This window comes from Opisthorchis viverrini (assembly GCF_000715545.1).
Source record: "Opisthorchis viverrini unplaced genomic scaffold opera_v5_1, whole genome shotgun sequence".
Taxonomy (NCBI): domain Eukaryota; kingdom Metazoa; phylum Platyhelminthes; class Trematoda; order Opisthorchiida; family Opisthorchiidae; genus Opisthorchis; species Opisthorchis viverrini.
Window position 1 is genome coordinate 9271282 of NW_008751657.1, and position 23625 is coordinate 9294906.

The following is a 23625-nucleotide window of genomic DNA, read 5'->3' on the forward strand; positions in this document are numbered from 1 at the left end:
ATATATATATATATATATATATATATATATATGCGTTTTATCCTCGATGAATGGAATGTAAAAATTGGTGTGTTGCTTTCCGTGATGGTATGCTTGCTTCGCAAGGCGTTGTGTCAATATTCGCCGTGTGACTTGTTTCTACAGGTGTGCCAAAAGGCTAGCCGGAAGTTGTGTTCCTATTTCTCACCTTAGTTCGGCCTTGCGAACTCCTTTGGTGACTCGACGGAACAGGTCTCATATTGAAAAAAAGTAAAGATTCAAGTCTGACCGTAGCAGCTGACTTGTGAGTCGTAGCACATTTGCTATGCGGTCGTACCTAGCGTGTGGTCATGTCCATATGGGAATCTATCCACGGTAGACTCTTATGATCAACTCGAGCCTTCGTTTTTTTCGTATCTTGTCAGAATGCTGGATAACTCTTTGCGGACCACTATAAGCTGTCCACCCAGAGTAAATGCTCATGCATGAAAGGGTCGTCACTGGCTTGTCACTACTATCTGAGATTTCTATAACCAATGTCCAAATCATATATCTGACCATCGGTCATCTGCGTTTTCTGTCCAATCGTGTACTGAACGGCAGGACTCGTCTTTCAGCTGCTGAGTTCAAGAGTGAGGATGTTTCTAAATTAACTCGACTCATACCGTTTTCTAACCAGTGCTCTAATAGTGGGTCTTTCGATGATGTTCGCTGGGTCCCTTTGACCAAGAATTTGAATGAACTTACAGAAACATCCATTGCGCAATCTTCAGTAGATAAAAAAACTACTGCAGGGCACATGACATCTTTTGAGTGTTTAGGAGATAGCTATCGGTGAAGCACCGGTTACGGACATTTACTCGTGGATCACCAGTTACAAAAATATGTAGACTCGATACAAAAACCTATAAATAAAATATTAATTTTTTTCGTTATTTCCGTTAAAATTTACACGCCTATTTATTACTCTGGTTTCGCATCGCAGCGCCGCGAAATTCTGGATACACTCGCGCGAAACTCCTTGCTGCCAAAGGTCAATGCCCCTATGACGGACACGTTCGTCGTAGAGTTTCGACTGAATCAGCAACGGTATCAGCTCCGCCTTTCACGGGCACAAAAAGTCGATATGGAGCGCTTGCTATTCAGCGTCACGTCCCAACGTCAGGCCGAGATATTAACGGTTCTGCAACAAGAACAGGCACGTGTTATTAGTATTCGCGGCCGCATGACACCTGTGACAATGTCCTCCTCAGCAACGGTCGTCTGCACAACCACGTCACCCCATATTACATCAAATTCACTACCCCAGCAGCCGATCCGCCTGCACTCCACTATTCCTTCATTTGCTCCTATTCCCTCTATTCCAATGCATCCGGCGGCTTTTGGTAATGCAGCTGGTTTGCGGCTAGTTGCAGCGCGGCCTATGCTACCTACTCCAGGTCTTTCTAATCCCATGGTTCGTGGCAGTGCGGTGACAATGACATCGTCGACCCCTGTCATGGGCGTGGTTACTGCGTTAGCAGTTCCTCCTATTGGTGCTCAGGGATCAGCAACACCAAGTAAGCCACGATATCTAATTGCTTTATTTTTGTGATTGTAGTAGTATATCGTGATTAACACATGGATTCCTTAAAGGCTTATTTGGAGATCCTTAGCTCTTACTCCATAGCCCATGCGCCCCACATCTCTATTGGGAATTACCGACCGTGCGCATCTCACGAATCCGCGACCTCCTGGCTAGTCGTTAGAACACTTTCGGCTACGGACGGTCAATTTCCAATAAGGATGAAACAGGTTTACAGTGCCTCTAAGCTTCTCAGCATAGATTGACTTTACTTACAGGACGAGATCTCCATCAAACTTCTGGGATCTCTGCACCAGCAACACATCTTTACTAAAAGCTGCAAATGAAAGATTCACACATTGACAACTCAGGCAAATTTTATGTCTACTGATGCCATTACACTGACCATTTTAGTAGGTAGCTCATGTGGTAAAAAAAGTCCACCTAGTGAGTCAAAGACTAAAATCGACGGAAAATCGAACTGCCCAACAAACGTGTGCACTTTGAAGACTTCACTGACATCGTACTCAACCACACCTTTCATAAGTGTGAGCGGGCAAAATTTATATAGTATCCAGATTAACGAACGATCCTCCCTCTATTTGCGAATCATTTTCATAATTTCTCCGAACTTCCTCTAGTTTTTGCACCGCCCTTGGGTACCATACCAAGTGTCTCCATGGCCCATGGTCTTCCCACACTACCAGGTGGAAGTTCCGGTCCTGGTGGGCTCTTCATCTCCTCCACCTCTGTCCCCCCTGGTACCCAAACTTTTGTGATGCAACAACAACCTGTGATGATACCCGCCAGCTCGACGGGTTTGCCCACTACCAGCTGTAATGTCGTAGTATCGGCGACCCCGCAGCCAGAACTACCCCTTTCAGAAAGTGCACCCCCACTCACCCATTCGGCGCAAGTCCAATCCAGTTCCCCGGGGGTTGCACAAGCAAACCGACTGAACAACGCTGTGTGTTCGAAGCAGGTATGTCATGCCATTTTTTCTGTCGACTCCATGTACCCAGTGCTAGCGGTTAATTCGTTAGCTATCTTTGTTTTCAATTCAGTCGTATTTGAAACAACACATTGATATCCTGCGAACGGAGCGCGCTACCGGGATTGAAGGACAACGTCCTTTGGGGTTGGGTGGGTAGGTTGCTTCAAGCTTCGTCATGAACCGTCAATGGATTCTTATTGAGACTCTTCATTTGTCAATGCACGACATGTTCGATATACGAAGAGTAACGAACATTTCACTATTTTACTATTTACCTGTGTTTTCTCAACAGCGGCCATACAACAACAGACACATTGTCATAGCGGTAGTGCCTTTGTCTTCCTGTCTTTTGTACGCGCTTCCGAGCCCCCAATAACTTCGTGCTATTTTATTGACTTCAGGACTTTATTTGGAGCAGCTGTTTTCCAAGTTAACTCTTTTGTTAATCTGAAGGTTTATATTGTCGAATTCGATAGAGCTACTTCTGGATAACATATCACCCTGCTGTACAGCTGGTTCAGATTACCATCATCGCCATCGTTCTCATGGACGTAGGGTGTTTCTTCTTAATTCACAGTGGCGTTGTACTCGTCGTTCGTAAGAAGAATGTGCAGCCGAGGGCGATAATGAACATTCAAGAATTCGACATCTATGGTGTGAATCTTGGAGCTTCAATGACTGCCGCTAGAATCACACGGGCTTATGAAATGCGAAGAGCCACTCAGTTTTGGTGTTGAATAGGATTTGCTTCGTTCTTCCCGCTCCGGTTTCCTAATAACAACGACGCTCCCACAGAATTCACAAGTCATTGGATGTACCGTTACTACTCGACATCACCTTACAGGGACATGGGACTGACAAATACGATGAGTATAAAACTGTTCATCTGCACTCATCGAGTCGATTCGGTACGGAAATCCTTGGTTGTAAGACTGACCGGAAGCCGAATCTTACAACCTACTTGGAGTCAACCGAATCGACTGATTTCTCATAGATACTTTGAATTAACCATATATACTCACTTTACAGTTTGTTTGTCAGTGGAGTGTGCTGTTTTTGGCGGAGTGCTTTAGTTAGAGTCCATAGTAACTTGTGTAATGCGTGGGCTCCATTTCAATAAATCTCTGTTTATTCGTTGTCAGGTTCAACGCCTGAGCCGCATGCGTGCAAATTTGGTGAATGATTTGAAATACTCCACCGCCAAGCTGTCAGATCTCGACGCGCAAATGGCTGGTCGAGCTCAACAATTAACATCGATTCAACTCCTTGAATTACTCGCCCACTATCATATCCATCAAGATGCTGACAATACGAAAGAGGCTTTGCTTAAAGGTGAATTCACTTGTTCTCTTCATCCAACTTCTCCTGTGTCGTATATTGTTGTCTCCCGAGATTAGTGTATAGTATAGCATGTCTAAATGACAAGCTGCCGGAACTTCAATTTCTTTTCTTCCATTGTATAAAAAGGCTCGCCTGATGGCTCTGGTCGACTCCCCTTTGGTAAAAAGAGTCTGGTTCCAGCTTGCACACGATTTTCTGTCTTGAAAATATATTGTTGCATGTTAATGACATCCACTTGAGGTTCCGTTCTCTCGTGACACGAATCGGTCGCCTCCCTGTTCTTATTGATTTAAACACGGAGTACACACATGTCCTCTAGTGTTTTATCAGTGTTCTCCGCTCCTGTAGCTATCAGTGATGACGATGATGGTGATGAACCACACAAGTTACGCGAACTACATCCACTCTAAAAGTTGCCTTGTTGGTTGTCCGTAAACGATAAACGACTTTTCATAGGTTGTGCATCACAGAATTTTGAGGGAATCAATGTCGAGAAAAAAGATGGGGCATTTCCAATAAAATATCTCCCCATATTTGCTGTTGACCTGAGTCTGATAGGCGGTATGACCACAATCCCCAAGTACCAATTTTCGCTTCAATCACTGGTCGCCCATTAAGTTCCCTAATATTAACTCAAACCGGACTGGGTATCTAAAAGTGCGTATATTGGACGGGTAATGACAAGGTGAGTCACTGAGTGAGTCTGCCGCACTACATAGATTACATGGTTTGTAGCTTATAAATCGACCGTGTGGATATCCATTTTGTTAGCTGCTTAGTTATGTTCCTATCATCCTCTGGAAATGTTTTTACCTCTGCTCTTCGTAAAACCACCACTTTAGCATACCACCTGAACTACTAGCGTTCTGTTCTAAGGATGTTGTGGCTTTTCCCACGCTCCTAATCTGAATAGTTTAGCAGATTCATTTTCATGCCAGTTGAGCTTCTATCGAGTCTGTTGGTCTAAATAGGATATTATAAGATTCTACACATACACTCATTTGCAAATCAATTTGGTTTTTACGGGAGACTCAAGTGAATCTCTGGTTTACAATGTTCTTCACTTGAGTCTCCTGTGAAAACCAAATTGTTGTGCCAGTGAGTGTATCTGTCGAAATCAGTCTAATTTGGGTGCAAGTAGAACAAAAGGTTGACGGAAACTCGGTGGCTGCGCCTAGTTGATGATGAAGGGTGAAACCGGTCATGGGCTATCCAAGAGTTTTCAGTAACCTTGTGAGTAGTTTCCTTTGCGAAAATTATAAAACTCTGTTTGCTTACGCAAAGTGCCCTGTTTTGCATGCACTTTCAGTCGATAAAATTCTGGAGGAGTCCTCCGTCGTACTCATGGGACGAAAACGGCATATGATCGAGGCGATTAATTCTCAGCTGTACTTGGACAATACGGTAAGTGTCTTTTTGTGCGGGCTTTCTTTCCGACGGTTTAGTATGTATTCATAAACTACTGATACCCACTGATGCTTTTTATTTGCGGGAAACCACCAGCCCTGTAACCACTTGTCAAAGTTCTGGATAGTTACGTCATCCAGTGTTGGCCGTTCCAGCAGAATTTGTTTGTTTCTCCCCGTTGTAACTTACTTACTAACGTCTTACTATCCATCCTCACTCCCCGAACTGCTTCCATTTGTTGACCGGGCTGAAACATTACTTGTCCATAGGTTTTTTCTTGGCTTTTGACTCCAGATTTTCTCTCCACTTTTTAATCAGACACTCCTGGTGCTTGCCTGCTATTCAAACTGAAAGAAATGAGAAGGAAGTCTGTTATTGGACTAACTAATTAAGCCACAACTCTGACAAAAGCACAATTCCGTCGACTATCTACGACAGCAGCCACATACCCTTGTCTTAGTGAAATACAGCTAGGGGGGAAATGGCAGTTCGGTTTTTCCTCAACTCATGGCAGTGATCAAAATACAGATTTTTGAATGAATGTGATGCCCACTTGATTGAGCATTGGGGGCGAGATGGCTCAGTGGTTAAAGCGCAGATTTACTGACCGGAAGGTCCGTTGTTCGAGCCCGACCTCTGCCTCTCAACCTTCCATGTGAAGGCTTGGGCAAGGTGGCAGTATCCCAGCCCTTGTGCTTCTTTCTGGTGGCATGGCAGTTAGGCACTGAAAGGGTATTATAGCTGAACGGGCGGCTGCTCCATGATGGCGGTTCTCTTTTCTCGTGTTGCGGCGACTAAGTTGCCTTTTCTGCGGCTGGATAGTGTCATGCGGTTTTCGAAGCTTCCTTCGGAGCGGTGCATCTGCTGGTGACACTCCATCAGGCGGGTTTCAGGTTTGGCATCGCCCGATAAGCCAGCAGGAACCTTTGTAACCCTCCTCCGACGGCCCCTCCCATGTGCACACTTTAGTGTCAATGAACTCAATTGTAGGGTTACCCTTCGCGTTACTGGCAAACGAGAAATCATAATGTCTATCGAACTTAAGCAGCTCCGATAATTTCTACAACAGCATCAAAGGCGGTTTGAAGAAGCGCATCTAAAGTTCATTGAATCACCGACTCAGACACTGAATATCCAGAAACCAGCAGCCGCTAACAGTGAATCCTTTGTTTCTTCAGCTGATGCTGCTGCAACCTCAATCACGGAGTTTCTGATTCGACCCTCTTTCAGGTCACTTTTTTTACTCCTGGTTCAAACGGTACGGAGACGTGTTCAAACCTTACTTTTCCATGTTCGATGACACATGAAAAGTCAGGTTATTGATATGAAAACTCGACACACTGGAGCACGGACGGTATATAAACTTCATTTTCCCCAAGTTGCCCGTGACCTCGGCTTTGATGACGGCGAAATTTGGCGATCAAACTTCACAGTTCAGTATTCATTAACAATGCTGTGCATCTATATTCGCCAACAGACTAGAACGGTGTAATATTTGCAGGCCTGCGATCGGTTACCAGGGGCTGGACCGATTACCGAAAGCTGGTGTTCCCCGACCTATTAACTACTCTGCATGGGTCGCACCGATCGAATTGGCGAAGAAGACTAACAGGATCATCCGCTTGTGCGCGGACTCCTCCCCCTGCCTCAATGCTACACATGATACCCATCAGTGCCCTCTGCCTTCTCCAGACCACCTGTTCGCGAAGATTGATTTGGCCGAGATCTAATAAGCGTTCAGCTATAGCACCCTTCCGGTGCCTAGCTGCCATGTGACCCGAAGGAAGCACGAGAGCTGGGATACTGCCAGGTTCCCCAAGCCTAGACAGGGGAAGTCGAGTGGCGGAGGTCGGATTCGAACCACGGACCTTCCGGTCAGTAAATTCGCACTCTAACCACTCAGGCTGAGATCTACTTCTAGGTTGAGCTCGACCAAGAATCCCGAGAACCTTTGACCAATACACACCTCAGTCAGTATACTCCAGTGCTGTGTCAAAACAGCGCTAGTCATATTTCAACAGATCATGGATGCGATACTGATGGATACCCCCGGCGTTGTTGCCTATTTGGACATCTCATCGTGGGTTCGTGGACGTCGTCATGGGTTCCAACCCCCACGAATTGTGACAGCGCCTTGATTACGTGCTAGGTCGTATCAAGTGTATGGCTTCAGAGTGCGCCGAGAAAAATGCACCGTCTTCATGCGGTTTCAGTATCGATGAACACGGCTGCCGATCAGACCCGGAGAACACCGACGTCATCAAAAGTATACCAGCACACACAGACCTAAAACCCCTCAAGTCCTTCCTAGGTCTCGCCATTTACTACAGTTCGTTTCTGCCTACCTGGTATCACCCCCGACCACAAGTGGATGTGGTCCGAAGAATGCCAACATGCCTCTGACTCTGTCAAATCCATGCTGAGTTCCGATTTGCATCTTACCCCCTACGATTCGTCACTGGTAATGGTTATGGCGTCGTATGCTTCGAACTAGGGAATTGGCGCAGTGATTTCTCATGGTTCCGCACAGCATCCAGAAATTCACTGTGCATGGGCCCAGATCCCTGACACCAGCCGAGCGCAACTACCTGCGATGGTGAAGCATCCAAGTCACCCGTGAAAACCTACCCATGGTAATTGCCACAGTGAACCTAACCTTGGTCTCATCTTCACGTCGATAATGTAGGTCCTGTGAATGGTTAACACTGTTTGGTCATGGTCGATGCCTACGGCAAGTGGACGGAAATTCTTCCACTGAAAAGCTTCACAACTGCCGCTACAGTCCTGGAGCTCCGACGATTGTTCAGTCGCTTTGGAGCATCAGGTATTATTGTATCCGACACTCATAATCAGTTCACGTCGTGGGCGTTCGCAGTGTTTTGTCGGGAGTTTGGCGTAACTCATGTCCGTTCGTTGCCGTTTCATCCACAGTCGAACGGCTAGGCGGAATGCTTCGCTGACACTCTGAAGCGTGCACTTCAGAAGTCCAGAGGGGATGGACCAACGGAAGATGTCTCGCTAAGGTTCCTGCTGGCATGTGTGAAGGAAGTTATGTACCATCTGAGAACTAACCAACAGACAATCGTATTTGAGATCTCAGTTGATTCTAATTTAATCATTTAAATCCAAATTAAATTACCTATTGCACCTTTTCTGTTCCGGTTAAAAGACACCACTGTGTTTATCAAACTGCAACTGAGGAGTTGTTTTGCGCGTTTCTGAAAATGTAGCCGCAACTGATATGCCAGCAGATACCAAAATATATTACGAATGTTCGCATCTATGAACTTCTACAAGAAATGCCATCTGAGAACACCCAAAGTGCTGCTACCTTCAAGTTGTTGCTCAATTAGAAGTTTTTCTCATGACAAAGCAAGAATTTAACAGGATAGAAAGTTTTGTTTCCCACCCGATATATTTTTGAACAGATATCTCACAGGACCGACAATATCACATGGAAACAACTGGGTTATGCAACATTGCGTACGTTCGTCTTCATGATAGCTAAATGATTCCACGATCTTTACTTCCCTTGATTGGCATTTCCTAGAATAAACCACCGTCCTCTTGGAGTATGAATCATCATTCATCCATTATTACTTGATGTATTCGTTGATTGGAACTGTCACATGTGAGAGTGAGTGCCAACACATGCATTTGCAATCTTTCGGTTGTTCTGTACGGATTTTCTGGGACGCACAACCTTGAAGGGCGCTTGGTACCGTGGAGCCGCCGTCAGTAAAATCATCATACTGTCACTTCGTAGATTGAGCAAATGATTTTGACTTAGTGCAACTACGAGCGTACTATCATGTCTCTTGCCTTTTATTGGTTGAGTAGAACTCGGCTCACTTAGATATATATCTACCAATCGAAATCAGGCCATGTTCAGTTTGAATTTAGGTTAGTAAAAATTGTGTACAGTCCTCTACCGGTCATCCTCATGATAAACAAGGATGAATCACTTATCGGTTTGTCCAAGATTGTGTGCTGCATTACACGATCATTTCTGAACGCTATCTACCCCGCTATGGTTATTTTACGTAGACTTGACTCGCCAAAACTAACCAATTGTGAACGTCTCCATGTATTGTGCGGCATTGGTTGCTAACGCAATGACTTCGATGGAGTCGGTCCATTTCACCTTTATCACTGCTTTCAAACCCATTCGTGTAATCCGCAAGCTAAATGGGTGCATTTGTACTGCCGTCCTGCATATGACAACTCAGAGCTTTCTTCACTACTGTGTGATACCAAAACCGTTCTTTTCTCTTATGTCTTCTGTCCTCCGGTTATAGCTTCATTACTTGTTAGTGAATAGAGCTCATTAAAACGGAGCAAGTTTGAATCTGGTACTGGCGTTCGAACGATGTAAAATCTAGGTTTTCGACTCTACTTCTCCACACTGAGAACCCGGATGAGTAGCCCACGGCGCAGCTCAGTTCTGTGTGAAGCTCACTGAATTAACGCGGCCCACGTTAACAGGAAATTGTGTTGCTTCTTAAACGATCGTTTTCAATTCTTCTCGGGGTGCATCAGCTGCCAAATCGCATAATGCAAACTCCGCTTCCCGCACAACTACCGCCTGATCCCATTCGCAGTCATACACAAAGCACCCACCGAACCGGTGCCTGTTTCCTGGTTCCTTGTCCAGCTAAGTAACTTCCTACTTGAACAATACTCTTTGTACCCTACTGATTAATCTGAATGGACCAGACTACTTCTGAGCTCGATACGACTGAAGGGTATTGTGCAGTTCCCCTCAACTCTTCACACCCGACTTGACCAAGTGTTTGTCACACGTTTGTTGCACACAGTCGCGCCCCAGTTGGCTCCCCGGATCACTACATTCTAACCCTTTCACCGAAATCGTGTTACATCGTGCTACAATTCCATCAGTTTCGGAAGTGCCAATGCAAAGTTGTTACTCACCCTGATAAAATCAGCTCATCATAAGCGGCACTTACTTCCACCGATTTCTCAGTTGTCCATGATTGGGGGCGAGATGGACCAAGTGGTTAGAGCGCGACCGGAAGGTCCGTGGTTCGAACCCGACCTCTGCCACTCGACTTCCCTGCCTAGGCTTGGGCAACGTGGCAGTATCCCAGCCCTCGTGCCTCCTTCGTGTGGCATGGCAGCTAGGCACCGAAAGGGTGCTACAGCCAAACGATTTTTTTCTGTCTATGATCATAATTGTTCACTACACTGAAGGCGATTGACTAGCTTCTGTTTCAACCTGTTTTACCCTGTTGAGACAAACTGCATCGAATTCGACAGGTGCAACTCCAGCGGAGGATGGAGTCGGTATTCGAGTTGGACGAATCCCAGAAATTAAGTGGCTAAAGGGCCAGATGAAGGCTGAAATCAATAAAATGAACAGGATATGCAACAAATATCCTCATCACATGCGTAGAGCTCCCAGTAGTTCTGTGGGTTCATGTCTTATTCGAAGGGCATTGATCCAGACAAGCATCACCGTAAATCCCAGGCTTGACAGATTTACTGACAAACATTGGCACTAACAGAAAATATGGTGCAGGAAATGGTGCTCCCACTGAATTGAAACAACGTTTGTGTTCCACATCTTATGTCACTACGATGCTAAAATTGTGGGGATATTCTCCCTGAGCCCATGACAGCTTTGTCTCGCCGTGGCTGCTGAAGGACAACAAAGGTAACTCCTGTGCACAAGAAAGGAGGCACCTTGAGATATTGGGCGACTGCGTGCACATTGGTTGTCTTATTGAGACTCGATTCCAGCCAGTTAGCAAACAGTTAGCCTATCAAAAATCTCGGTGGACACTGGATATTCTTGTGTATCTTTTGTATCTTATCACTTGTACTTGACAGTTGCAGTTGCTATTCTCAGATCATACAGCTGTCTTGCGGTTTCTCTTCCTCGGATACATCGAGCAATGCTTGGTCAAACTTGTGAATTTATTTTCCTAACCGAACCCAGTTTACATGCCTGTATGCCGGAAATCGACCTCTTAACCTGATTTGCCTTGTTTTGGTTTACTGGATAAACTTCACTCAGTCGGCCATTTCCGGTTACCGAAAGAGCAATAAGCTCTAGCCAGCTTTCAATCTTATGTCCTTGCTGGGTGTTTTGTCTACCTCAAGGTTATGCATGAGATAGGGATTTTTAACGTACTTGCGTCTTGTCAGGCCAAAACAGGTGAATCGGGGGATTTTTTCTGGGCTAGTTTATACCTGGGACAATGGAAAGCGTCCCGAAATCAATTCTTAATTGCAAACTGTTTCCTGGACTAAAAAGAGCAAAGTATTTTGGGAAAAATGTGAAAAGAATGTCTAGTTTGAGAACTGATGCTAACCAGTTTTCCACTTCATGTGTCCGATGGTAACTGGATTCAGACTGGTGTGCGGCGGATGAATTCGGTTTTTCAGAACGTTTTCTGACTTTTTGACAAAGTTTGTTATACGCATGGGTTCGAGTAAGCTTATTTATCCATATTTCAGAAATAAAAAATCAATTCATCCTAGGGTTAACAAAGTAGAACGGGCATAGTTTAATTCTTTTAGTGAAGATAAAACTAAGATACTCCTCTAATGTTGGCCAGGCTTTCGAAGTAGCAGTGTGTGACCTGATAATGCGTGTTTACGATGCAAGCTCACAGATTTCAAAAGGCGCGTAATCTTGTGAAGCGTCTTTCGGACTCGAATCTCTTATTGCTGTTATTCCAGTGGGGCGATTTCGTGTCATGTATCGGAAAAACAGTATTTCATCGGATCCACCTTGAGCGAAGATGAATAGCCGATATTGTAATTTTAACGTTATCACTATTCCATAATTGCTTCAAGCTCGCTCAGCGATCAAAGCGCAAACCTACTAACCAGAGAAGCCGTGGTTTGAGCCCAACCTCTGCATCTCAACTGTTCCCGCGTGGGCTTTGGCAGCATGGCTCTATACCATTCCATGTGCTTCCTTCACGTGTCGTGGCAGCTAGGCACAGAGAGAGTGTTACAGCTGAATAACTAAGTATTATCATCACTACTATTATATTTAGTATTTCTCCAACTTTTGAGGCATAGTTAGGCCGACAAACCGTTCCTCAGTCTTCCTTGCTCCTCAAAAAATAAGTGTACATTCGGAATCCATAGAATTTCTCTCAGCGTACTGTTTTACCGGAGATCTCATGTAATGTCTTACTCCGAGGAAACCCGAACGTCGCTCGGGCATAAGAAAGGCTTAAGGATCAGTAGGCAGCTTATCCCTGGGGCACTTCACACTACTGTGGTCGGCGAAACAATTCTGTTTGTCGAACACAGGTAAAATGTACTGGCTATGCCATACCTACACTTCGGAGAGGACTCTCAAACATTGACGATAGACTATCCCTAGACCGCTGAAAACTTTTCGACAGCTCACTTTCGGCCTCGACCTTTTTGGGTCTCATCGTGTAGACGCAGTTACCGAGCTACCCTGAACCTCATGCCTTGCTTGAATCCTAATTATGTGCGATTCGCCAAACACCCATTTGGAAGATTCAATTGAATCCTAACAGCTTTTCAGGGATGGTTTACACTTTTTACTGGTTTCAGCACACAACCGGGTAACTTGAAGTGGAAACATTTTAACCATCAGCACAGCTTTTGCGATGCAGCAGCGTATCATCCCAGGTCGATCATTCAACCATCGTTTTTAGTGAAGCCATTTGTCTAAACTCCTATTCCCTCATTGCTTCGTACAATGAGCGTGCCTTAAACTTGCACCTAACCGTGTTTTGGTCGAGCTATTTTGTCTGGTTTGCACCGAAATCCTGTTAGTTACCATGACAACAAACCAGTACGTTCATGTGGTTTTGTCATTGTTGTCTTCTGTTCAAGAGATGGACGAAAACGACTACGTAGTTTGAAATTGCATACGATACAATTTGGGGGTAAGTAAGCTGGATAGCACCATAACAACCAATCTGTTATATCTGCTGATTCGTCGGCCTGTGGTATTTGCTGCTGACCCGCTCCAGTGCCTAGTGTCGAAGAGAAAAAGGCTCACGAAAGGGGACACAGTAGCTATATTCCAACAAAGTGGGTGCGAGAGCGTGAGTGCGTGCGAGTGCGAAAAGTACAACGGCCTCAGGCTTTTTATTGGAAGGACACTGTCTGAACTTGGTTCAATGCTGACGCACGCGGTCTGGCTTTAGTACGAGGCAGCGACGTGCTGCATATTGCGGAAGCGTTGTCTGTCCTTGATCAACGCTGACTCGCGCTGTCTGGGCTTGATGCAAGGCTGTGACGCGTTGCATATTGAGGGGGCGTTGTCTGTCTGGTCAACACCCAGCGGAGCTGAGTCTCCGTAGGTTCCGGGCATTCAGTGGTTGCTTTCAGGAAGCTGACCTTCCTGATACAAACCATTTGGTCGGCGTGAATGAAATGCGGATATTGCTCGATTCGATTACCCATTTTCAGGGTGGTAGTATCATAAAAAACAGTATTATCAGAGCCCCTGTGGCAACACGGACAAATTGCATTTGCGCGCTAGAAGTTTAGGTGTTTCAGCGGCTACTTGAGGAGCACTTGTTTATGATTACTTTGGAATCGCAGACAATGAGAACACCATGTCATTGCTTCACTTTTCTAGAGAAGTGGTTATGAAGCTATCCAAGGTGATGAGTCTCAGTTGTAACCTTCTGGTCGTTCTTTCGCAAGAGGCTCATGTGCGATTTTTCGTACCCGAGGTCGTTGGGTGACTCTAGGAAGCTCTCTCAAATTTCGTGTCTCAGGTTATTATGATGTTTGCTTTGAAAAGTTATAGTGTTGCATCTTTCACCCACTTCTATCATGTTGATGGATGTTGTCTACACGGAATCTCTGTAGGGAAGTATCTTCATTCATTTTAGCGTCTACTCGATGACGGTACAGAGGACCGTTTGCTGCTGGCACAAATGGCACTCGATTTGGAACGAGATGTGTTTGAGGCTGAGAAAAACATCTTTTCCATCGCCACTAAGGAACTGATCGACGTTAATGGTGTTCCGTCAGAATGCAAACACAACACCTCTGACTCTCGCGTCAGTTCGTCTTCTCCTCTACCCGATACTGTGGATTCTTCCGTCCCTGAGCATCCGTTGCCTGTGCACCGTAAAAAACTTCCAGATCCCGTGTACCTAAAACATAGCTCTTCGGCTCTTCCACCACCCTGGTCAACACTTCTTGGCCCACTCGCCTACTTACGTCCTCTGGAGTTCAGCCCGGATGGTTCTACGCGCTTTGCTACAATCAACTTCCCTGAACTTCCCAATGAATCTTTGAAGTCTGCATCGGGCTTCTGCTCAGGTTTGAATCTTGAGCGTCTCAACGGCATCTCCGACCATCTTCCCACCAATAACGCAACTGTGATATACCCCAGTGAACGATGCCTGCCAAATTCCTTGGGGGATAACATAGACAGGAATGAAGACTCTTCTGATGAAGCTGAAGCTGAAGCTGATGCATTACTTGGCTTGGACACCCGACAGTCCAGAACCAAGTCTACAGAGCATTTGGTCACTACAAACGGACTTTTGGATGGCAGGGTCGGGAGTTCTCTGGCGGGTCCCAGTCTGGATCAGGACGAATCGGTGGCTTTTGATGAAACCTATGACTTGTGGCAGGAACTTATGCGAGATGAAGGAATGGACATAGAAGAAATGGAATCGGAAACACTACATGCTTGTCTGGAGAGCAATTCCGACTCTTTGGTAGGTTTTTGCATATTCTTCAGCGTTCCGTAAGTTTTCATCTCCCAGCCCTAGCCTCCCGACCTCTAGCAGTGCGCGAACGCCACGTTAAGATGACCAAAACTTAGTGATTTCGATTTAATCCCTAGTAGGCTTCACTTTTTCAGTGTTACTCGCAACCGATTAGGAGGGTAGGTGGTTATGTGCACATATATGGATCCCAATTTCCATGTCGGTTCACCGATCTTTTAGTGTACGGGAATCGAGAGCTACGCACTGAACATTACACTTTGAATGAATATGCACTATATTTCACCGTAAACCTAACTTCGTGATGCCGTTTAAAGTTCCACTTGGTACACTGGCCTTGTGTTCAGTGGCGGAGAGGTAGGCCTTTCCCGTTCTTTGGTGAACTAGTTGACTTGATAGGATAACAATTTTTCGATAGCGCTTTATCGCCGTTCGCTGTCATACAACGAAACAGGAAGAGTGCTGTGTGGGTGTTTTTCCTCAAAATGCGGGTTGATCTGTATTCCTAATCTGGAGTTCTCTCCTCAAGCGGTCGTTAGGGGGAGGGAGGGTACCAACACTCACTTCAGGTGATTTGTCACCCCAAGCTCCACCCACCTAGGACCACCGGTTATGACAACAAATACTTAGATCAACCTGCAAAGCAGTTCCGTCACGCTAGACCCCACCTGTATCAGAAAATTGTGTGTATTTCAGTGTGTATCTCGAACCAAGTTTACAAGGGAAATTCGAAATTCCACGCGAATGTTTCGCAAACTTGACTGGAATTAATGAAACACATCATATACTTCTGGGACGGTGAAGGTATCGAGCAACATCTAACAGAAACGAGTAAGATATTCACAATGAAGGGGTGGGTCAAAAATGCGCCTAGAGACGAGATGGACCAAGTGGTTAGAGCGCGAATTTACTGGCCAGAAGGTCCGTGGTTCAAACCCAGCCTCTGCCACTCGACTTCCCCTGTCTAGGCTTGGGCGACCTGGCAGTATCCCAGCCCTCGTCCCTCTTTCGTGTGGCATGGCAGCTAGGCACAGAAAGGGTGTTACAGCTGGACGATTTATTTTTATTATTTTATAGTCACCGAGACGGAAAGCCAGTTACGTTCATAATCGAAAGAAAGTACCACGACACAATTTATCTCCTTTCTGGTGAGATTTCATCAGCAGGGTTTGCAAGTGGGAAATCGCCACATGCTCTGTCCTTAATCCAAGAGAGCATGAGGTTGTGATTAACCAACTCTGAGGTCCCCAACCCGTGGTCGTGAATCCCAGGCGGGCCCAAATTTCTGAACCTTAGGTTGGTTTTAACAAGTACATGACAAGCACTTGTATCAGCAGACCGATTCGTCTCATGAAAAGTTGTGACAACTACATCCTGCCTCACCACATTTCGGTTTTCTCCTGACTCATCCCTCGTCATTAGTTGCTGTTTTAACAAGTTTTCCTAATCAGTCCATCGCTGACAGCGACATGCGTACAGGTAATATGATTACATTCGCTCTGTTAGATAACATTCTTTGGAACCCGAGAATTAGACACTTTTTACTCTTAGTAGAAGTAGATGATGGGTTCGTGACCGGCTTCCACCTCCTTCATTGTTGACGGTTTTAGCGGATTGGATTCGTAGGTGAAGCAAACGTTCATCTAGGTGAGCCTCCGATAACCGTCGGCTAGTAGATATGGCCTCGAGTGTCTACGGTCTTCGGGTCCAGGCCGAGTTCAGCTCCATGACATGTCTATTTGGTATGCATTGTCATTGCAAGAATATTATCCACGATGGGTAGTGGTACGCTACACTCTAGCCCGTACACGTCATGAGACAAATCTAGTACGAAACAAAACCATAGAAGGAGAGCACACTAATTAGATTTCATGTCTAAATGCTTAAACACAACAACAACAACAATGTAAGTGATGAAGTAATCTACTTGTTTGGGGTAATATTATGGAGTTCGGTACCACGCATGCTGGGAGCTTGCAAATTAATAGAATGGGATATGAGCAAAGTCCCATGTCTGCACTTGCCATCGAATCAAAACATAAAATGGTGGCAAGTTCCAACGAATGGTAAATCGACGGGATGGCGACTTAATGCCGAGGAGATTGTCGGTTCCTTGATGGTCTTAAAAAGAGATTAGGACGTGAAGGACAGTTGGACACCTGTGAGCTGGTTGTGTAGAAAATACTTTCCTCACTCTACTGATGATGCAGCTTGCCGGATTAACCTATCTAGGTCGTTGAGTTTGACTAGCCGAACACCATTTATCCAGCGGGAACTGCTTTCAATGAAAAATAGTTTCATATCGAATGGGGCGATTTCAGTTATACTCCGTCAGTTCTTTTTATGCTGTCACCAGAAAGGTCGTGGTATCCCTGGTCAGCTAGCCTGGTTCGCGCAGTCTAACCGATTCAAATTCTTATTTAATTTCAACTGAAACTTCTAAATTTCTCTTAATGTTCTCACTTTTCTTTCTCTCGCACCAGTTGCCCGAGGACTCGTCCAAACCGTCAAGGCGCTTGCTAGAGAATGGTCCTATTGATATTGCATCTAATGTTCAGCATTCCGAAGACCCAGATATTGATGCAGCAATCCGCAGCATTCTGTCCACCTCAAATTGATTTCTTAACTACTCGTCCGTCATCAGCACCCTATGTACCGTTCCGCCCTTGGCCCTTTTCATTTATCTTTGAGTCAGGGTCTTGTTCTCTCTAGCCTACAATACACACTCCAATCCTCCTGTTTGGCTACACAGCCACGCCCACTTTGCCAGTCGCAATAATGTTTACTTATCGTCTAAGGCCGGTTCTTGGTACTTATGCAGGACTCCCCTGTCCAGATCGCCGTCATTGTCCCCAGTCGTCTCACTTCTAGTCGTATTCAACCAGCCACAGCACATTGACGTATGAATACATATCTTCCCAATTCCGGTAAAATCAACGACCCAGCCAAGTGTGTACAAAAAATCTAATCGAGTGCCTTCACTTCACAGTCAGTTACTCCAACCATTTCCGAAGCTGTTTTCCATCCTTCTCATGTTTCCGATCCTCTCCACGGCACCTGTCAAACCTCATCATTCTTTTCGCACTAATTTGTATCGCACGTACTCACTGACCTGTGTTTTCCCCTACCAGCCTACCCCATCAATATTGCTTTGATGTACATTTTTTTATCTCAAGTTCTTTTGCTTTCCGAATCCGGTCCAGACGCCGTCATTGCCCCCAGTCGTCTCACTTCTAGTCGTATTCAACCAGCCACAGCACATTGACGTATGAATACATATCTTCCCAATTCCGGTAAAATCAACGACCCAGCCAAGTGTGTACAAAAAATCTAATCGAGTGCCTTCACTTCACAGTCAGTTACTCCAACCATTTCCGAAGCTGTTTTCCATCCTTCTCATGTTTCCGATCCTCTCCACGGCACCTGTCAAACCTCATCATTCTTTTCGCACTAATTTGTATCGCACGTACTCACTGACCTGTGTTTTCCCCTACCAGCCTACCCCATCAATATTGCTTTGATGTACATTTTTTTATCTCAAGTTCTTTTGCTTTCCGAATCTGTTGTACAGTGCTCTTCTTTTGTAAATGTGCTGCTCACGGTTTCTTTCATATGCTCGGTTCTTTCCCCCTGAATCCGGATCTGCTTCTTCCCTCCCCCGAACCGTTTCTTTTCTACTGGTTACTAATTTTCACCACCCAGTGTTTTTGCGCAGTCACAAACATCGTTAATACGCAAAATCGACAGCTGGGGATTTTCGTGTTGTTTGTGTTCCGTGTACCCGCTTGCCGGTATTCCTTTTCAATTGGCAAAAATCGCAGCGATTGCCCAAAGTCTCTGTCTGTCTCTTTAAGATTCTGTAATTAATATCGACTAGCAAGTTTTATGAATACAACTTGTTCAACTTGTCTGAATACTGTCCAGTTCCAAGCCGTGGAGTGTATGAATGAATCGTGTTATGTTTTTGCTATGGTCTGCGCGCAGAGGTAAGAGCAAATGTGATACTGGTATGAACTGGGGAGTTCACCCCGTTCCTGTGGATCAAGAATTGACTGATGTCGGGAAGATAATATCTTTGCATATTTTCGAATCCAAGCAGAACAACGCTATTTGAGGATCTAGGTAGGTGAAAAACAAAGGTTACATTATCAAAGCGTTACAGAGCAAGTAGGTGTGTCAGTTTTCGAACAAAAACTTAAAAGTACAAACATTCTGAATATTTTCCACCTGACGGCAAATTAATTGGAGGTTACTAATTATCTGGGCTTATAGATCAAAGGAATTCTGTGATATAACAGCGACCACTGCTTTGTTGTATTTCCCATTACTAGAATCTGTCTAACTAGAACTAAACAGTCGTTCCATGCGAAGTCCATAATTAAGTGTCACAACGCAACAGTCAATAGTTGTTCACCTCCCAGGCAACCAGTCAGCGGGATCGACTGACAGTATCCTCTTCCGGGATTGAGTTTATTGTTGAGCAACTAGGAATGACCTCACTTGGCGGCGACTGTTTCTTGTGATCTGAGGGGTTTACTGCACAGACAATCCGTACTGACGCTGGCCACGAACGGTAGTCAGAGGTCCAGAGCGTACGCCTGGTGGTCCATGTCCTACTTCAGCAGCGAATCTCACGCTAAGTCAAGACCGAGTCGCTCGATTTCTGACCCAAGGTGCCGATCCATGTATGAACTACCATTCGAGACGTCTGCGCCACACTGGACACGCCGAAGAGGATACTGAAAGTTTCTGAAACACTTACGTTTTTGAACAATCTGAATGTCACCGGAGGGTGCATAGACTTTGGTTCAGCGATTTCTACCACACGCCATGTTGGTGCGTTCACGGGTTCCTCCCTAATGAACAGCCTTGAGATCACCAACAACGTTTTTATCCCGGGAGTCTTACGAAACCGCACATTCTGAGAAAAAGCGAAGTCTTCCGGCTCACAAGAAAGGAAAGTGGTTCCTAGTGTTTTGGGCCATATTTTTTAAAGTGAGACATTTTATTTTCAAGATATACCATCAGAAGATGCTTATTCAAACGAGAAGTAAAACCTACTCATATAAAGAACAGTTTCTACTGATTCCGTTGCTATAGTGATCCACGAGATGTCTATTCCGTTTTAACTATAGATGCTGCCCAGAAAACGGGTTTCATGTGCACAAATAGCAGGTCTGTGCGTCCAACACTTGGCAGTACATACCCAGCTCCAAGCGAACTTCCGGTATTTGTTCCAAGTCCACTACCCTGTCGTTTGAACTGGAGTGGAAGCTATCTTTTCTTTTTCTGTCTAGGTGGCTGAATTTTTTTCGAAGTGGTCGGTTTCCATTGGCCGAAACTTTTACCCTGCCACCAACTCTGCTGAAACATAACTTGGCAAGCGTTTCTGGCTCCAAAGAAAATTCAACTATTTGTTGCTGGATGACGTCTACTGTCTTCTAGACGATTATCTAAACTCGATTTCCAAACATACTTCCATCAGTCGTCAGCAATCCTTTTCTGTTCTATTCGAGATTCCGCATTCCATGTTCCACTACCGTTGAGTTTTGCGCAGCCAGCGTTCCGAGTCCTGAATCAATGTTCCGGTTTCTCCTTAAAAACAAGAGACGGGTCCATTCGAGTCATTATTTGTAGTTCGTGTAACGATGTCTGCTATTTATTCAAGTGATGACCTACTAGAACAGAGTAACTTCGATCAGGTGAACAGCCATCAGCCAGCGGACCTCATTTGTCACCGCTCCCTGGAGTAACGGGTGATCTTTGTCCGCGGGGTTCACCTGTTCCATGGGACAAGAAGGTTACATCTCGAAACACCGGCAAACGACAAAAATGCATGCCGATTGAGCTCCCCTGTTTATCCGCTAAGCAAGAAAGCTACTTCGTCTGTTACAGCTTATCCTTCCTTGGATATGAGCGTAATGAAAAGTGTTTCTTGCTCAATTGTTGCCGCTGTGGAGAATTCCTACTGTAGAATATTCTCAAATATTTTTTGTACGGGAAACTACTCAAATAAGTGTATTTCTCAAGGATTTCTTACCAAGGTGTATCGCTAGCTTGAAAACTGGTGTAAGGCCGATGAAGCAACCAGGTTCGTTTTATCACCTCGTCACAAACTAACGAGCCTTGCGGACTTACGGATGATTGGGTTTGATGCATTTCGGTGTGGAATGAATACTGACAACTTTCATCATTCTGAATGGTAGAAGAATCACACCACCTTATCCTGATCCAGGCAACTGGAATGGCCTAGCTTACCTGACTTCAGAAATCATTACTGAACGCCAGTTTATCGGTCGACACGTTTTGCCCCCTCCCCTGAGTTTTGTCGCCTTGCAATTGGCTATTCTGTGGGGTTATGCAACCACAGTCCGTCGAATCACCCAAAGCTACCACCAGTTTTCGTAAGCAAGGTTGTTTGCGCTGGATTCGCGGTAGTTTGGAGCCGTTTCTAAACTCTGTATGAATGCGTAACTGAGAGCACAGCTATTCCGTTGTGGTTTACATGTTTCTAGGCCATGCTGTTCAACCATAACCGCGATAGGCCTGTGAAGTGAGCTGGAAGGCTGCTAATGGAGAGCTGGAGTGAGTTGATCCGTGCGTGTTGATGTGAGAAATACAACTACCCAGGGAAGCTCGTTGTAACTTATCGCACCAGGCATAGATGCAGTCAATACCTCACGGAGGACGAACGGCTGCTCAGTATCGTGAAAAAACACGTGTAAAAGCACCTTTTAACTTTCAATATAGTGTTTGATTGTTGAGCTAAAATGTGTCTCATTGCCCCAGAACAAGCGAGCCATTCGAAAGAGGCTCAATATCTCTAATGCAACCTCGATCACGTTGACTTGCGCAACATTTGGGCATACACGTAAGAGGATTGACCTAGTGGGCAACTAGTGTGCTCACCGAATCCAACTGCTAAACGTCAGCAACTGGAACCAAAGCAACTTTGTTACACTTTTTCTCAGCACCTGTCCCATTTTGTCATCCTAAAGATGTCAGCATTAGTAACCACATGGTCAACGGTTATCAATCATCTTAATGGTAAACTAATCGGGGGCCATTGAGTACTTCTTGGTGCAATACTGGGGGGAGTTTGCCATTACGCTGAGACTCCTAGTAGTTACCGGTTAATGCCGTTACTCGTGTCAGTGCCCACCGTTATGTCATCATGTTTAGACTAGCTTCTGCGTTTTTTCCCGTCGATCGCATTCTCTCAGGTCCAAATCGGCGCCAAGAGACTGCATTCAGCACCGAATTCGGTTCCACGCAATCCTTTTGTGGCTCCAACTGTTAGCAGACGAACAGCGGACTAACCACCTCTGATCCGAATCAAATGACAGTCACTCATGGCATTTCGCCGGATGAGTGAATTGAGTGTGGAGTTGAGATTTCATCGTCCGGCCCCGGTAACGTGTGTGGCGGGTGTCAGGAGCTAGCTATATGATCTATGTGAGGACGTCGTTTCATCAGGCGGAAAACCCATATGTCATACGCTCGTACTACGTGTGTTCAAACGCGAGTGTTTCGTCCTCAAATCAACGTCGGCCATGAGTGGAAGGTAACCTTGAAGCTCTGCTTCGGTTCGTGCAAAGTGCATTCTTTCTTTTGTAATGCATGTGTTTCTTCGGGGGAAAGTTCGTCCATCTAACTGGATGTGTACGGATTCAGCACGCTACTTCGGTTGGTGAAAAATGCGTTCCTGCCTAGTTGACCCGAACGACTCTTGGTTAAGAAAACACTCGTCTGCTTGTTAACCCAGACAGTTAGATGCGTGAGTGCTTATCGATTAGCTGTGTTACTGATGTGTTGTGCCGGTAATCTAATTTAAGATTTTACTGACCGATGTCTATTTGCCAGTCCGAATGTTTTAGCCTTCGTAATCAGTTGTAACTTAGATGCACTATGAACCAGTAACGCGCCTGTAATTCACTCCTCCTCTCCCAATAAGGTCACAACAGTGGCGCCAGGGTTGGTGAAATACGTGCTTCGAAATTGTTTGCAACAGTAGTATGATCAGATACAATTCTTGGTCAAATAGCCCAGTTTAGTTTTTTCTAAATCCCTGCTTTTGAACTCTGTGGAAATAGCCCAGTTAGTTTTTTCTAAATCCCTGCTTTTGAACTCTGTGGACTGATTTGGATGTGCCTTCACGGCCCAAATGCTGCACAGATTCCGTGTCATGGCAATATCACTCCTTATCAAATTATGTACGGAAAGTATGGAGCAATTTCATCCCATTCTCCCCCCTGAGCGAAGTTTTCAGTATTGTTATTTAAGTTAAAATCGTTTATACCCTATTTCGGTCACTCACTTGGTGGTTCACCATCCCTTTGAATCCAGTTAATTATCTCGCTGGGGACAACTTGTTTAACAAGTTTCTGAGGATGATGAGAGCCACGCACTTTTTACGAATTATTCTGCATCTATTTATCGGACAACAGCACACGATAACGACATGGATATTGTCGTAACAAAATAACGCTGATAAATCCAACCTTATATTGCACCTAGGCAACTGCACTAGAACTGAAGTTGGTGTGATCTGACATCAGGCCAGCTGAGAAGCATTTTTCCCGTTTAATTACAACCAGTTATATATATATATATATATATATATATATATA

At 45.1% G+C, this 23625-nt stretch overlaps 2 protein-coding genes across 2 annotated transcripts in view; both read left to right on the top strand.

The window, feature by feature from the left end:
• Positions 1-18150, top strand: part of T265_00160 (hypothetical protein) — a gene marked incomplete at both ends in the record, with an annotated part of 56849 nt that extends 38699 nt beyond the window's left edge. Inside the window, 6 exons of the mRNA XM_009163817.1 lie at positions 965-1538; positions 2185-2525; positions 3680-3869; positions 5188-5282; positions 14147-14986; positions 17479-18150. Coding sequence (XP_009162081.1) covers positions 965-1538; positions 2185-2525; positions 3680-3869; positions 5188-5282; positions 14147-14986; positions 17479-17613 — 2175 coding nt within the window. The remainder of the gene's footprint in view (positions 1-964; positions 1539-2184; positions 2526-3679; positions 3870-5187; positions 5283-14146; positions 14987-17478) is intronic.
• T265_00162 (hypothetical protein) lies at positions 5861-15797 on the top strand (the record flags this gene model as incomplete). Its single annotated transcript, XM_009163819.1, has 4 exons — positions 5861-5940; positions 10185-10464; positions 14147-14986; positions 15657-15797. The coding sequence occupies 4 exons, from the start codon at positions 5861-5863 to the stop codon at positions 15795-15797; spliced, it is 1341 nt and encodes a 446-aa protein (XP_009162083.1).
• Positions 18151-23625: the final 5475 nt, after the last annotated feature.